Below are 17,257 nucleotides of genomic sequence, written 5' to 3' on the forward strand. Positions count from 1 at the left end.
CACTACATTAAAGAGGTTCCCACCCCTCTTGCTCTTGAAAACAAGGATTATAATATGGAATATAATATATGGAATATAATCCTAGAGAAGCAGCAGATGGCCGAAAAGTTTCCGAAGACTTAACCCCAGAAAATGCCTGAAGCATTGAGTTAGATCCACAGAATGGTTTGGATTTAAAGGACCTTAAGGATCATCCAGTCCCACCCCCTGCCATGGGCAGGGACACCTTCCACGAGACCCGGTTGCTCCAAGCCCCATCCAACCTGGCCTGGAACACTTCCAGGGATGGGGCAGCAGCCACAGCTTCTCTGGGCAACCCGCGCCAGTGCCTCACACCCTCACAGCCAACAATTCCTTTCCAACACATAATTTAAATCCCTCATCTTTTAGGTTAAAACCATTACTAGAACATCATCCTATGTCCAGTCAAAAAAGCTGTTGAGATCGAGTGGCCAAATTGTCCCTATAGGACAGGGATGTGATCCTGGAGGACAGAGGACAACTTGCAGCCTCTTTACAGTCTTTGAAGTCTCAACTAGAACCCCAAACTTTGGGCATTTCCTTGATTTAAACACAACTGCAGATACCCAGATATCATGCCAGAACAGCTGTCAAGAGAACACAGTGTGCCTAACAGACCTGCTCTGGAGGCTCTACACACTGCAGATGAAAACAAGATGTTAACAGGACAGGAAACAGAGGATTTGGGGATAACTGAATTCAGAGATTCCCCGAACGGTTTGGGTTGGAAGGAACCTTATGGATCATCTAATTCCAGCCCCCTGCCATAGGCAGGGACACCTTTCACTAGCCCAGGTTGCTCTAAGCCCTGTCCAACCTGACCTGGAACACTTCCAGGGATAGCACAGCCACAGTTGCTCTAGGCAACCTGTGCCAGTGCCTCACCACCCGAACAGCCAAGAACTCCTTCCCAATATCCCATCTAATCCTGCCCTCTGGCAGTGAGAAGCTATTCCCTCTTGTCCTGTCACTCCAGGCCCTTCAACACTTCCAAGAATGGGGCATTTAGGAGCAGCCTTGAACACTTCCAGGAATGGAATTTAGGAGCAGAAGGTCCATCAATTTCTTTTAATATTGACAGATACAGGCCAATTCCATCCAAAATGTTCATGGCACTGTCTCTAGCCTCTTTGCCTGATGGGCTGAGAAGGAAATCCCAATCCCTCAGAGATGCCTTTCCCCTGAATAACCTAAAAAAACCCCAGGATGACAACAGTGTTTGTGTGCCCAAACCAAATATCCCGACTGCAGCTTTCCATCAACACCTGGATATCTACTGGAAGTCACACTCAGGACAGTTTGCAACAAAAGGAAATATATAGAAAGCACTTTTTGTGGCGAAAAGGCAATTTTAGTCGTTAAACATTTACCAACAAGACAAAAACTGAGCCCCATGAGCACCAAACCATCAACAACTCCACGCTGAGGTGCAGCTGCACGTAGGTGTCCCTTACCTTGAGCTCCTTCCAGCTGTCAAGCAGCCTGGTGGCCAAATCGCTCACATCCACGATTTTATCTGTTTGCTCTTGGCTCCTCTCGCTCTCCACATCAGAAACTCCTTCCTCTTCATCCTGAGACGGTGTTTCCATCGCTATGGGCTCTTCCAGCTTCGTCCCATTGCTCTCCTTGACCTCTGCTTCAGGCTCAGCCTCCAGCTCTGCACTTTGGGGTTTGCTGCTTTCCACTGGAGCGTCTGAGGCAGCTTTGATCTCCTGTTGCTGCTGCTGCTCCTCTGTCACCTCCACTGGGGCTCCCTCCAGCTGGTCCAGGTCCTCCTTGCCCTCCTTCCCTTCCAGCTCGCTGGTTGTATCTGAGATGGCACTATCCATGCTGTTCTCACTGATAATCTTCAGCCTTCGGAATACCAACTTCTTGGGGGTGTCTGTGTCACCTTCTGTGCTCTGCTTGGTGGTCAGATCTGGAGTGTTGAGGGGTGTGTGGGCCCGTGAGGTGTTTTCACTCGAGTAGCCATCACCCTCACTGAGCTGAGGCACTGCAGTCTTGGTCTGAGCCCAGCGCTGGATGATGGGAAGAACTTTGCTCTCCTCCAGCATGTTCTTGGTAGGGATGGGCAGGAGCTCCAGTGTCTTCATGATCTAAGTGCAAAGACAAAACAGATGTGGTTAGAGCCACCAGGACTTAAAGCTCTGTCCAGCTGTCCCAACCCCAACCTGGGATCGTTTCCTTTTCTCAGGAAGAATTAACTCCAAAATATCAAGATGATCACAGAATCCCAGAATGGTTTAGGTTTGAAGGGACGTTAAATATCATCTAGTCCAACCCCTGCTATGGGACACCTTCCCCTAGACCAGGTTTCTCCAAGTCCAATTCAAACTGCATGGAACCTTCTTGTAGAACATCTCTAATACAGGAACTTCCAGATGGTTTTTGGTATTTGCTTATAGAAAACAGAAATATTCCAGCTCCACTTCAATACCTCCAATTCTCTGTGCTCCAGCATGGAATAAACAGCAATTAACAATGATTCTATTTCAGTCTGGCTCATGAAATTTACCTCAGAAATCCAAGAATAACCACAAGAGCAAATTCTTTCCGTATATTAAGCATCTCCCTCAGGGCAGAAGTTCTGAGGTACCTGAGTTTGTTTCCATGAATACTTTGCATAAATTTATATTTAAAAAAATAAAAGGCAATCCTTGTGCTCCTGAGCATTTAGGAAAGTTGCTAAGGACCTTTTTCCCCAAAAGTGCTCCCTGCCAGGGCAGGGAGAGAGACCCCATCCCTGGGGGGATTTAACACCCATGTGGATGTGGCACTTGGGGACATGGTTAGTGGTGGCCCTGGCAGCGCTGGGGGAGTGGTTGGGCTTGATCTTATGGGGGTTTTCCAACCTAAATGACTCTCTGAAAGCTTCAAATCCCAGGAATTACTGACCTCCAGCTGCAGCTTCAGGTTGTTAGCAGTGCTTCCCCTGCCATCTCCCAGCTCTGTCATCCAAATCCAGAGCAGGGACAAGCCATGACACTCCAGGAAGGACTTCAGGCAGGACTGTGAGTGCGTGTTCTGGAAGAGCCAAATTTAGAGAGAAAGCACGAGAATAGTCAGAGACTTCCAGTCAGAAGTCCCTTTGACTTCCACAGGATAAGATAGCAAACTGCTCAGCTGGGATTGTGTTGCCTGTCGAACCCACTGCAGAGCCAGAACTTGGCACCTGTGCACATCTAACCTCATTTAAGTGGCCCAAACTGCGAGTTTGGAGCAGCAACACAACAGCAGGACCATGACAACCATTACAGCTCATCCTGGGAGAAAAAATGTCAGGATAATGGACTGCAGAGCTGCTTGGCTGAGCTGGAAATACTGGCACACGGGTCAGACCTTCCTCCCACTTTCCCCCTCTTCCTCCAAGGAGAGCTCTGAGGATATCACTCTACCAGGATGTGGATCATTCCCCTGGGTGAGGGGAGGGAATACTCATACTCACCTGGATGAGTTTGAGACAGGTGAGTTTCTGCTCCAGTGTTTCAATCCGAACCATCAGTCGGGATAAGCTGAGCACTTGGTTTTTATCGGAGAGACCTTCTCCATTCTCCAGCAGAGCTTCCAGCTCCCCATCCACCTGCCACAGCCAAGGAAAAGCAGCCCTCAAGCCATGCCAGGATTATATCACCCTACATGATGGAATTCCCTGACTCCAACCTCCCTTTTCCTTAAGGAATGGCATGTTATAGGCCTACACATCTAATGCTGCATGGAGGAAATTCCTTGTGGTTGCACCAAAATGCTCCCAGTGGTGAATTTATCTTTTTAAGGAGGAAAACAGATGCACACTAAGAAATTATCTTTAATTGCAGATAAAACTTATTTATTAATTATATAAATTCTAGATGATAATCAATAATATTTATAATCATTACAACCAGAGGATAATTCCTCTCCACAGATACCCGAATATCAACCTTCATCATTCAGCCACTAATTAGTGTTTTAAACCACCATATAAATAATTTATAAATTATTACTTTGCTTCCTCACTCTCCGATAGGGTAAATAAAAATGAAATTGCTTTTCTAAGATTAGTTTCTCTGAAAAGGGCTTGGAATAAATCTTATCCATAGGAATAGAGGGGTTTATCTTCAAGGATGGCATAATGTCAGCTTGTAGGAAGAAAAACAAGGGCCTGTGCAGTTTCCTGCAGCATTTTTCACCCAGAAAATATCCTTCTGAGTGCTATGCTGAGGCTTCTCTGCAGTTTTTCTACATCATGTGAACCCATCCCTGCAATTCCGTGTGGGGAGTAGGTCATAAAACCACTAGAGGAGGATTCCATGCATGAAAAGTTATTAAAGACTTTAAAAATCAGGATTTGAGTTATGTATTTCATTCATGTCCATCAGCAAACACAACCAGAACTGAAGTCAGTGTAATCATGACACACATTCATGCAAGTTCCTCCTGGACCTGATTTGCCTCCAGGCCAAAGCAATTTAGGGATTCATATTCCATCTACCAACCTGGAAATGGCAAAACTCTGTAGCTTTTAGCTGCCAAATTTCATGTAATGTCCTAAATGGTGAAGCTCCTCTTTCACTGACACTTAAAAGTCATGGAAAATAAACCAAATGTTTCAAACCATGTGGAATTTAGTGCGGGTTTTAGTTATGGAGGAGCAGCTGTTGTACCTGTGAAACCTCTGGCAGGGCTTTGTGCTAAATAACACCGGGAAAGGAAACGTGGATTTAACTAAAGATCCAAGAAAACACGAGTACTGAGAGACCTTGTGAAATAAAATCATTAAAGTTGGAGAAGACCTCCAAGATCATCAAGTCCAACCTTTAATGATACATCCACGAAAAAGACTGAGCCCTGAGATCACAAGGAAACATCTCCCAGGGAACAAGCAACTGGACAAGTGGAAATGGCCTCAGGTTGCACAAGGGGAGGTTTAGGTTGGATATTGGGAATATTCCTACTGGGAAGGGCTGTCCAGCCCTGACACAGGTTGCCCAGGGCAGGGGGAGAGTCACCATTCCTGTAGGGATTGGGGAGGGGACACAGGGTGTCCTTGGCAGTGCTGGGGGAACAGTTGGGGTTGATGGTCTCCAAGAGCTTTTCCAACCTCAATGATTCTGTTTCTGTTCTTCACAGAAGAAGAGAAGAAGTGACCTGAAAATTCACCTAGGGTGGCTTAAGCCCAGGTCAGCCCTTGGCTGCTGTTACTCGTCTAAATAAATAAAACCACACATGAAATGGAGAACCAAACTCACTGAGTCCTTCTTCCGGGACCGTTCCTTCTTCATCTTCCCACCTGCCGCTCGGATGCTGACCCTGTTCTCCCCTCCCAGGTAGCCACGGCAGTTGGCAGAGCCACAGAAACACTTCTGAGCCTCTTTGCTGTGGGTGGACACAAGGAGCAATTTAATATCAGCTCAACTCCCTCCACAGCCTGTTGTCCCACCTTCCTCTTCTGTGCATCCTCAGAAGACAGGGATGGGAATCTCTCTGCATGGAAAGGCCTTTTCTGGCCACTGAAAATTCAGATAAAGTCTTTTCCTTACATAGCTCCCATGATCCCATGTTGTGTCAGCTGGAAACTAAAGCCTGTGTCACTTCCAAGCTCTCCATAGGTTTAGCACCAAGAACCAGAAAGGAAAAGGTGAAGCTGAAGAATCTGCAGACTTCTTACCACACATGGCAATCCATATATCCATTTTCCTAAGGAATATACATTCAAGACCATATATCCATGAGGAAAGGCTTGAATTTGATAACATTTCATAGCTCATTTATGGTATTTTATAGCTCAAAACAGAGTAACAATGAGCTGAGGATTCATGGAAGCAGCAAGATTCACATGGAAGTTTTTTCCATGTATATATGGCCATGGATAATAAATATAATAAATTATCTTATCTTCACGTAATATTTCTACCAAGCCTCTATATTTTCTACTTGATACACCACAAAATTTGAGCTATATTCCACAATTCCTTGGGAAAATGGTGGGTTTTAGTTTAAATGTGCATAATCCACTGGAGGAATGTGGCTCTGCAGTACAAGCAGTAAGATCCAGGGAAGCTCAACTCCAGGATCTTCTAGGAAGGAGAAATGACTTTAAAGAGCAACTAAAAACTCATTTCTGATTCTCCTGCTTACAGGAAAATAGTGTTGCACAAGGGATCCAGAAAGAAAAGGAAAAGAGTCTCCTTAAATAATTGAATCCAGTTAAAAAGCCACAGGATTATAAAATGGATCCACAATTAATCTCGTCATTCTAGGTGGCTTCAGGCCTGTCAGACACTGCTTTGTGTTCAACAGAAGTGAAATATTTCACCATACACCTGGAAAAACAGGAATAGAGAAATTTTTGCCTCAGGTTTAGTGAAGGGATTGAAATCCCAGGCTGGAGCTTGCACACTTGCACCCCTGGAGTAGGCCAGGAAGAGGGGATGTGCTGTCTGGGAGGGTTTTATAGCTCCTCAAATGTTTGCAAAGCCATAAAATAGAGGTGGGAGGGGAAGAAAAGGCATTTTTTAGTATTGCAAAGTCTGGAGCTCGGGTAATTAATAATTAGACAGAGGAAGAAGAATCCAAGAGAGTTATCTGGGAATTTCCACTGGGGAGAGACAGTATGGAGTGGAACAAAAAACTGACACTGGAAAAGACAGATTAAATGAATGTGAAATTCCTCTCCCAAACTTTTGTGTTAGAAATGGAAGGATCTTTATCTTGCTGAAGCAGGAACATACCCATATCTCTGGAACTGGTAATCAAACGTCAGCTCGGAGCCTGAGGGGACGAGTTTGGTGGTGAAAAATCCAACTCTGAGCTGCCCATTCACAGTCCACTATGGAAAAACCAAGACAAGAATTATTATATTCCAAAACTCAGGCTTGACCCTGGATTTGCTTTTAATTAACAAGTTAAATCCTTGAAACAGCATCTCTGATTAATTTAATCAGTGGATGGGCAGAACTTGCCTGTTCCAAATGTAGTTGTTTTCATTTTACTGAGTTACAACAACAATAAAAACCCCATAACAAAGACATGAAGGAGAAATGCTTCACTCTGAGCTCTCCAAGTCTCCAGGCAGTGGAATTGTGGAGGCAGCAGCAGCTTTGATCCAGCACTTTTACCTTTTGTGTCTCACAGTTTGGCTCACAGCTGTGGTTCATAAAACGAGAGCAGTTTCCTTTCTGGGTTGCATCGATTATCTGAAGAGAAACAAGAAATACAGCAAAACAGGCTCACTGCCTCTGCTCCAGGCAGGGATAGGAAACAGGACAGCTACAAACACAACTCACTTTTTCCTGCTCTTTATTTGATATTCCTTATCTTTATTTGGGGTGAGGAATGGGGTTTATTGTGATATTAAGTGCCCTCAGAAAAGAGCACTAAGGGATTGGTACATGGTTCTTAGTTTTCAGTGCAGGTCAACGCAGAGTTCTCCAGGATTTTTGATCTGGATTTTGTTTCTGACCCTTTGATACATGGTAGAAAAGACCTCAAAGGGAAATGCCATCTTCTGGATCCCTTCCACTTATAAACACTTATGTGTTTCTAGTTATAAAGGAACTTAGATTTTTGTGCCCCTTATGATCCCATAACCACTCCAAAAGTGATTATTCTGAGGAGAAAAAAGAAGAGAAAAAAGGACACTGAGTATTTTTAGCTCATTTACTGTCAAACTCCCCAGACTCAGAAAGTCCTGACAGAGGAAACAAGCAGAATAAGAGATTAAATTTCTATTTATAGCATTGTTCTCAGCCAGGGAGGGCCCAAAGCATGCTGTGTTGCAGCTCCACACCCCACAGAGCTGAGGGGATGATAAATTATTAAGAGTATCTGGCATATAAATATTTCAGTGACATATTCTCCAGGGAGGGACTTTGCCAGCTAAAAATGTCCCAATTTAATGATGTTCTGTGAGCAAGGAAAGAAAGGAAATGTGGTTCCTTGGTGTATCTGGGCATCCAAAAAGGGTAAATTTGTCTTGAGGCATCTCCCCCAGGTGGGACACAGATATGGTTTCCCTCCCATGGAGGTTTGTTCATGTGGAAGGGATGTGCCATGCTCCATACTTCCTTTTGGAAGGACAATTTCTCTTCTCCAAGGACATGGGGATACAAGTTAACCTGTCAGAACCGTGTTGAAACAGGTTGAAACTGAGCAGGCAAGGCATGAAGTTTGATTTCCTTAGGAAAATATTTCTAATGGATTCAGGACCTTGCTCCACAGGTTCCCAAGGAGTTGGTGCTGTACATAACCAGGGCTAAGCCAAGGAATCCCACTGCTCACCTCATCATTCTTCAGGGCCATGAAATAATAGTGGATGTTTTTGTTCCGAGCATACTCTTTCACCCGAGCCTTGAACTCCTTGTGATCCAACACTTCCCCACAGTATTCCAAGACAAAAGTGTTGCTGCAGGAGGGAAAACACATCACTTTGCTTAGCAAAATACACCAATAAACAGAAAGTAAGGACTTTTGATATGGATTTCTGAACACAATACACAGCCTGGTCGTTCTGGTGGTGTAGCTGCAATTATTATATGTCTTCATCTCAGCTAACTCTGATTTATTTGAGGGTTTTATGCTGCCACATGGGGAGGTGGCAGAAGGATAAACCTCCCATTCAAGTAGAGTTTATTCTATATATTACACACACACATACATATATATATTTATATATGGAAGAGACCTTAAAGCTCATCTCCCTCCAACCCCCTGCCATGAGCCACCTTCCACTAGCCCAGGTTGCTCCATGCACTCTCCAACCTGGCCTGGAACACTTCCAGGAATGGGACAGCCACAGCTGCTCTGGACAACCTGTGCCAGTGCCTCACAGTGGAGAATTCCTTCCTAATATCTGGTCTAACCCTGCCCTCTCCTTCCCATCCTTCCCTACATTCCTGATCCCAGCCCACCAGCAAACATAATCCTTGCTGTGCCAGCTGGTCACTATCAGCATGTCCTCACTGCAGCCTCCAGACCTTAATTCAAAAGAAATTCCCACAACTTTAAATAAAACAGGTCCATATTTGCATTCAGGGCAGCAGCACCACTTTAATCCCCCATCACTAACAAAAGACATAAAGTCTCCTTTGAACCTTTCCTTTTCCATTGGATGTGATCTGCCACTGGGCTCTGGTGGATCACAGAATCACTGAGGCTGGAAAAGGCCTCTGAGTCCAACTATTCCCCCAGCACTGCCAAGGCCACCACTAACCATGTCCTCACAGTTGTTAAAACCCTCCAGGGATGGTGACTCCACCCCTGCCCTGGGGAGTCTGTGCCAGGGCTGGACAGCCCTTTCCAGGAGGAATTTTCACAATATCCAACCTGAACCTCCTCTGGCATAGTTGGACGCTGTTTCCTCTTGTCCTGTCCCTTGTTCCCTGGGAGCAGAGCCTGACTCTCAACTGGCTGCACCTCCTGTCAGGGAGTTGGAGAGAGCCAGAAGGTCTCCCTGAGCCTCCTTTCTTCAAGGCTGAGCCCTCTCAGCTCCCTCAGCTGCTCCTGCCGCTCCAGCTCCTTTCCCAGCTCCGTTCCCTTCCCTGGACACACTTCCATGTGCTCCCTTTTCTCAACAAACTTCATCTTGGTCTCCTCATCCTGTTCCCCACTTGTGCCTCAGGCCCAGCGCTCTTTGAAGGTACTCCCTTCTCTCTCTTCTTTCCTGACCTCACCTAAACCAGCACTTGGAAGCACAGTCATTAACAACAGGCTAATGAAGACAAAAGATCCCCATGGGATCTTCATGCTGTCCAAAGGGGAGAAAGACACAAAGACAGGGTAAGTCTTGCAGAGTTGGGAAGAGATGAATGGACACAACTGGAGCTCCTCTGACAATATGTAGTGGGGACAGAGAAAGGGGAGACAGATCAATTCTAAGATGAAGCCATGGAAATACTGTTGGCATCCCATGAACAGCAAATCTGGAGCGGGAGCTCTAACAAGCAATTAGTGGATGGGTAGGTAACAAAGATGAGGAGGAACACCTGACAGAGGACAGGGACAAGCTGGAAGAACTTCAGCAAATCTACTGTCAGTAAAATTAAGAACTCGAAAACCATGGATTTTCCCTTAAGAAGGGAGTCAAAGTGCAGGAGAAGGCTGTTGGAAGAGCAAAGGCTTACGATGGGAGGTCTTTGGCAGCTCTCAGCCCCCAACCCTTCTTCTCGGTGAGGATCACCTCGACGTCCGCGTGCTGCTTCTTCTGGAAGCGTCTGTTGGAGCAGTAGTCACCATTTGGGCACCGGGAAGAGCTGTGGGAAGGAATTGGAATAAATCAATTCCCAGCAGGACAATGGTGACAGCAGAAAAAGCTCAGATGGGAAATGGATCCCAAGTAATCATAATAAATTCAGTGTGTTTTGCTATAAAAAGCAAAACCGTGTGACTGTCAACAGGCAAAGGCAGATCTTTTATTTCCTGAAGCGAGGTAAAAACATTTGGAATGCTAATTCCACCATACTTCTATGTCAGAGCAGGGTGAACTCGGCACTTCTCCCCCTATTTCAGGTTTTTTTTCTCCAGGATATCTCCTGCCCTACCTCTGCTGCTGGATGAGTTAAAAACAAATGAAAGGGCTTCTGCCAGCTAATTCTAATCCTTCCATCCAAGCTGGTGACAATCCTGGTGCCAGGGGGGAATCCCACCAAGCATTCTCTGCCCTGCCTCCAGCTCCCATGGTGAAGCAAGCCTCTTCCAGGAGGAGGAAGGAGACAATAGCCATAGGCTGGTGAGGCTCTGTCCTCCTGCAGATCATCTTAAGATTTAAATCATGGAATGGTTTGGCTTGGAAGACACCTTCAAGATCATCCAGTCCCACACCCTGCCATGGGCAGGGACACCTTCCACTAGATTGCTTCCACAGGTTGCTCCAAGCCACTTCCAACCTGGCCTTGTACATTCCAGGGATGGGGCAGCCACAGCTGGTGTGTGGGCTTCAAAGGTCACTCCACTCCAGCAGAGCTCACTGCCACCTCCCAGCAATTTCTGAGTGATTTTAGGGATTCATAAGTCATCTTCAGGACAACACTGCTCAACAGAACCCTACTTACCACTCTATCATGAGGAGGCGATTGAGACAGTCTTCTCCACAAGCCACTTCCCCCTGCGCCCGCTCCTCCTTAGAGAGAGGAGGACACTCACACAGCATCCGCTTAATATCCCGGTGGGATTTGTTCTTCTTCCTATGGAAGGCAAGTCATTGAAACACAGGTGTGACAGCAGCTGAGTAGAGAAATTCCTCAGTCATCACCAGTAGTAAATTAATTTATCATCTAGCATGGGGACATAAGGATTGATGACCTTTGGATAACCACCAGAGGGTACAGGGATAACCAAGGACACTCAGTTTGTTTCGAGAGGTGATGAATTTGTGATCACAGATGATTTCTCAAAAAGAATTCCCAGGCTATTTAGCCTTTTCTTCCTTCTCGTCCATGTCCACATTTATTTGGACATCCATTTCTAAATGGTGTTATTTTAATAAGTGAAATTGGAGGGTTTAGTTACTTCAACGTCTGCTTGATGAAAAAGAAAAGAAAATCATAGTCACAGAAAAGGAAGGGCACAAAAGACATCTTCTAATTAATATTTTAGCTTCCATGAGCTGATTGTGGGAGTGCTTTGGAGTGTAGATTCCAATGAGACCAAAAAAAGCATCAGAAACATGTGGATTGAAATAAATAGTATGTTTGATCTGGACAAAAATAGTCAATATTCAGATTCAAAATCAAGAATATCTTTTAAAACATTTAATAAAAAATTCTATCTTGCTCAACACTCCCAAGCAAAAGGGAAAAGAATAACCCTCAGTGAACAGGTCCTCTCTGGTATTTCAAATGAAGGCTGTTAGAGCTAAAATAACTCATCCGAGATGACAAATAATGACATGGCAGTAACTAAAACCTTTGGAAACATGTTGGTATGAATCAGTCAACCCTCCCCTTATATCTTCCCATCTTCCACCTCTCCTTATCACCTGGGACTGCCAGGGCCCAACAGGGAATTTTCTTTAGGAGAAGAGGTCCAAGGGGGTTAAACACTTGCACAGTGTTGTCTCCTCTATAGCTTTGCCAGATGTCTCTCCCCCACCTCCAAATTATGCCAATTTGGCCAAAAAAACCAACCACCACAGAATCAAAAAGAAGTTAAAACTCAAGACTGCTCCAGGAATAAAAATAAGGGTGCAAAATAACTGATTACCTCTCTGTCAAGTAGACGTTCTCCTCGATGAGATCAAAGTAACAGGGCATCTTCCCTTGCTTGGCAAACTCCTTCCAGCGCTGAGGGTCTCGGAAGTCATCCATGATGCACAACCTACCTACCATGGAGGAGTCCTGAGGTGCTGACTCCACCTGCTCCCCCTCAGGTTTCCCTTTCCTCTTCTCCCTGGAGTCCACGTCACTCTCCGAGTCACTCTCCACCTCTGGGCGTCGTTTTTTTGGTGGACCTCGTTCCTTCACATCATTTTTCTCCAAAACCTTCCCCTCCTCCTTCTTCTCCCCGCCAGGCATTGGCTCCTTGGTGGAATTGCTGCTGATCTCATGTGCCTGCACTGAGCCTTGTTCCTTCTGCATGGGAATCTGGCATTTACTAGAGGGACTGGGTAAGTGAGGCTTGCAGTCATCATCCCAACGGTCATCCTCTTCATATTCCTCGTGATCTTCTGTTAGGGAATCCGGGACTTGCCCTTGGATCCGTTCGTAATTAACCACAGAAGGTCTGCTAGTAGACCTTGCATCCCAGTAACCGTTGCCTTGCCAGTAACCCTGTGAGCTGCCGTAGGCTCCAGAGCTTGGCTGGTAAACATAGCCAGAGTACATCCCAAAGCTGCTATCCGGCTGCTGGTAGGTGCTACTCGGCTTCTCTGCCTGGGAATAGTCCCAGCCCAATACACTCATCTCCTCTGTTGCATGAAAATCATCCAGCCTGGAGTAGTCTGGAGGGCCTGACTGGTTTAGCCCCCCCTGCCCTTGCCTACTGTCTGGCTTGGAAGAGCTCATCTGGTGTCGGGATGTGTCAGTGCTGTCAAAACTCTCCGGCAGACAAAACGGCTGCTCATCGGGTCGGACCATGGGCCTTCCAACGGCCATCAGCTCTGTCAGCATCATCCTCTCCTCCACACTGGGTTTGCTCTGGGAGTCTGCTGTCAGGTCTGCCTGGCTCGTGCTGTCCACACCGTCACTCTGTGCCTGACACGGATCTGCCCGCAGCTCCTCTGGCTCCTTCCTGCTCAGCTCCGTAGAAGTTGCCGGACTTTTCTCCATCCCTCTTGGAGAACACCGGCTCTCCACCTGTGGACTGCCTTTACTCACCATAGTCTCTGACCTCTCCTCATAGTAGGGTCTGCTGGGCTCAGGTCGCTCATCCTCCCAGTGGTCAGAGAAACGCCTGTTGCCTTGGCTGCTCCGTGATGAGCCTGGACTGGTCTCCTCCATGGCTATGGTTGAGTTCTTGGGAACCACCACAACAGACTGCAGCCGCTTCCGTGGCATGCCATCATCAGAATCCGAGTCTTCTGTATCACTGTCTTCACTGCCCCCCTCGCTGTCACTCTCCCCCGTGTCAGAGTAATCGTCGTGGCCAGTGGGAATGAACTCAGCGGAGTTGCCACTGCTGTCACATGTCAGGGCTTGAGTTACAGTCTCTGTGTCTTCCATGGTGACAATGACATCGGAAGTGGGATACAAGGCATCAGGAAAAGCCGAAGCCACCGAGGGCTTGTTGCCCTCATCCTTCTCGTCCAACACGCTGGGACATGGAACCCTCACATCATCCAGTCCAACTCCCTCAGTGGAAACAGCACTTTCTTCCATGACCTCTCTGCTGCGGTGTTCCAGTGGCACTTCTGAGTAGTAGGAATGTTCATCTTGGAACGACGGTTTGCCTTTTCCTGCACCAAGATCAACATGCTGAGCATCCACCTCCACCATCTCTTCAGCTTCTGAATGCTGGTGACCAGCTGGTGGCGGCACATCCCATTTGGAGGAGACGCTTTCCTCCAGCATGGGATGATCCAACCCAAGCCTCTGGGAACAGACATCCTGAGAGGAATCCCTGCTTGAGCTCTCCACTGTCAGGCTAATTTTATGGGAAGAATGGCCATGCTCATCCTCACAGGCAGACTTGGAGCGGGGATCCTCCGTGCTCTCATAATCACATGTAACTGTCTGCGGCTCTACCTGCACATCCAGGAAAGTCTCAGATGTAACTTTGAAATCCACTGGTTCCGCTTCAATTTCAACTTCTGAATGGTACACAGCAGGAGTGGCATCATCAGAAACGCAGCAAAAAACAGGTTCTTTGGTTTTGTCACATGGAGTCTCCTGATCATCTACTTTGCTCAGGACAGTTTGAGTGGGATCTACATTCACGACAGGGAAAGGGGTGACTTCCTCCTGCTGCTGTGGCACCGGAGCCTCCGATTCCCTAAACAGGCTGTGGCACTCACTGGACTGGACCTGAGGATCATTCAACTCTTGTTCTTGAGACACACACGTGTTCTCCAACCCATTGGATGGCAATGAATACGAAGGACTCGTCTTCATGACAGGTGATGCCTCTGATGGACACAGGCTGTCAGCAGACAACGCAGCAACGTCCTCTGGTTTGGAGACACTGGAAGTTGCTGGATCATCAGTTCTGCCCTCCAGGGAGCCGTTTACACTCACCTCCATGGGGAAACACATCCGTAACGGATCGTGCATTCCCTTTATTAACATTTCTTGTTCCTTAACACTGTTGTGGCATTCGTTTCCTGCAAGTTCCTCAGATTTGAAAGTGGCCAAACCCACTTCGGACTCGTCTGCCTTCTTCAACGTGGGTGAACTGCTCAACTGATTTAATGGAGAAAGTGTCTTTTCCCTTTCCAGCTTTTTTGCAATGGACACCCTGATGTCATTGCTTTTTAGACAAGAGGTCTCTAAATCTAGAGAATTAGACTGTGGCTTTACTTCTTCGTTTGATTCTGTACAACAGAAAGAACTCTTAAACTTATCAGGCTTTGGTGCGGGGGGCTTGGAGGGAGTGGATTTATAACGGGAGGAATTCACATTACTGTCAGGCTTGGAATGGGATGTTCCCTTCCGATAGCCCAGTTCATCAAGGGGAGAGCACCTTTTGGGAACTTCACTTTCAGAAGTCCTTTTGGAATCTCTATCTGCTTTCGAAGAAGACCTTCCTCTCCTCTCCACATCGGCGTGAGATGACTCTACTCTGCTGTCTCTGTCCGACTTGGAATAAGAAGATCTGGAGTCTCTGTAGGAGGAGGAGGAGTGGGATGATGTACGCCTCGAGTCGCTCGACCTGGAATGTGTCCTCCTGTACTCATCCTCTGAGTCCGAGCTCTCCCGTGCTCTGCTGTCTGTGTATGAACGGGAATATCTCGACCTCTCCCTGTACGGAGAGCTCCGATGGTATCGGCGCTCGGACTCGTAGTAATGTGAACGCTCCGACCTTGAGTAGGAGGAGCTGGTTCGGGAGCCCCGATCGGAACGGGAACGGGAATGCGATCGGCTTCGCCGTCTGTCTCTGTCTGACCGAGAGCGGGAGGACGAGTACCGTGAGTCTCTCTCCGATTTAGAGTAGCTTGAGTACTTCTCATCCCTGTCCGACTTGGAGCGCGAGGAGGACTTCCCCAGGTCGTCACTTCGGAGGGACGTGGAGCTCCGTCTGGAATCTCTCTCCTTTTCTGTACTGGACACCTTCAGCTCATGCGACCGCTGGCTGGAGGACGTTCTCACTGAGTCTTCATCAGACTCGGAGCCCTGCAGCGTGCCATCAGACTGGGAGAACTTCCTCTTGACCCCTTGCCTCCGGGAGCAGAGGGGAGCACCCTTTGAGCCATCGGAAATCTCATCCTCTTTCCCAATATGGGAATCTTCCTTCTTTGGAGTTATTTCCATCTGCTCGGGCGTGGTTTGAGCTACACGTTCTTCCAAGCCACGTGACACCACGTTCTGCTTGGCCTCCGGCTCCAAAGCCTCCTTGGGCAGCGCATGGCATGGCAGCTTTGACGCAAGGACTTCGGCTTCCGCGGGCGGCGACAGCAGCAGCGTCGAGGTTGGTGTCACCGGTGGTTGTGGCAGGGCTGTCACTGCAGGAAGTGGCACCGGTGCTGCCGGTGACGCCGTGGGTGGAGGGGGAGGAGGAGGAGGAGGATGAGGAGGTGGTGTGGAGGGGAACTCCGCAGCCAGGGCCACGGGTTCCGTCACTGGCGGTGCTAGGGCTGCTGCTGGAGCTGGTGGTGGTTTTGCTGTGACGTTGAGCAAATGTTTTTTAAAATGAATCTTCCCTAACTCTAACTTGGGTTTTGGAGGGGAAGATTCCTCAGTGGAACCAGCAGAATCCCCCAGATCCATTTTGGTTTTGGGGTTAATGTCAGTCTGAAGGGGAACTGCTGGAGGGTTGGGAGCTTCATTTTGCTTCTCGTTTCCAAGAGCAGTCAGGAATCTATTGGGTAAAGTTTTCTTGGTTAAACTAAAGCTGAAAGACACCTTTTGCCTTCCTTGCTCCTCAAGGTTAACCTTGGTTTTAGTGCCTTTGGGCAGGAAGCGACTGGAAGCGATGCCCTTGAACACGGGGCCTTTGACAAAACCAGCTCTTGGCGCCGTTTCGGGTTTGCCCTGTGGGAGAGAAAGAAGTTGAAGTTGGAGGAATTGAGGTTTTGGGGGTTTTAACTCAGTTCTGCAGCACACTGAAGGGTTTTCTTTCACCTGGTGAATTTTTCATGCTGCTAAAACAGAAATGGATCCCCTGGGCCTGCCTTTGGCAGGTTCTCTTGAACAGAATCACTTCCTTGGTCATTTTCGTTTGGAACAAAACCTCCTCTGGGCTTTGGGTTGAAGCTTTTTAACTGACTTATTAATGACCAAGATGAAAGTCCTTTTACCATTTAATTCTTAGTTTTTAAAAAAGAGATAGAGTTCAATACATAAACTTAAAGGAGATGTTTTATTTGCTTATTATCTTTATTTTGCTTTTTCTGTGGTGCCAAGAACAAAATATCCTGATTTTTAAGCTTCAAGCATATTCTGTTTTCTCACTCTAGGAGATTACACCTGGATGCAGCCTTCCAGTACCTAAAGGAGCTCCAAGAAAGCTGCAGAGGGACTTGGGACAAGAGCCTGAAAGGACAGGACATGGGGGAATGGCTTCCCACTGCCAGAGGGCAGGGGGAAATGGGCTATTGGAAAGGAACTCTTGACTGTGAGGGTGCTAAGGCACTGACACAGGTTGCCCACGGAAGCTGTGGCTGCCCCAT

The 17,257-nt window shown here is 47.2% G+C and overlaps 1 protein-coding gene across 1 annotated transcript in view; it reads right to left on the reverse strand.

Moving 5' to 3' along the window:
* SETD2 (SET domain containing 2) overlaps positions 1 to 16,619 on the reverse strand; it is a gene marked incomplete at its 5' end in the record, with an annotated part of 34,653 nt that extends 18,034 nt beyond the window's left edge. The window contains 10 exons of the mRNA XM_009080763.1: positions 1,476 to 2,117; positions 2,917 to 3,045; positions 3,467 to 3,601; positions 5,250 to 5,376; positions 6,732 to 6,829; positions 7,119 to 7,196; positions 8,281 to 8,404; positions 10,122 to 10,250; positions 11,049 to 11,180; positions 12,199 to 16,619. Of these exons, the coding sequence (XP_009079011.1) occupies positions 1,476 to 2,117; positions 2,917 to 3,045; positions 3,467 to 3,601; positions 5,250 to 5,376; positions 6,732 to 6,829; positions 7,119 to 7,196; positions 8,281 to 8,404; positions 10,122 to 10,250; positions 11,049 to 11,180; positions 12,199 to 16,619 (6,015 nt within the window). The remainder of the gene's footprint in view (positions 1 to 1,475; positions 2,118 to 2,916; positions 3,046 to 3,466; positions 3,602 to 5,249; positions 5,377 to 6,731; positions 6,830 to 7,118; positions 7,197 to 8,280; positions 8,405 to 10,121; positions 10,251 to 11,048; positions 11,181 to 12,198) is intronic.
* Positions 16,620 to 17,257: the final 638 nt, after the last annotated feature.

The sequence above is a fragment of the Acanthisitta chloris genome, unplaced genomic scaffold (assembly GCF_000695815.1).
Source record: "Acanthisitta chloris isolate BGI_N310 unplaced genomic scaffold, ASM69581v1 scaffold16358, whole genome shotgun sequence".
Classification (NCBI taxonomy): Eukaryota; Metazoa; Chordata; class Aves; order Passeriformes; family Acanthisittidae; genus Acanthisitta; species Acanthisitta chloris.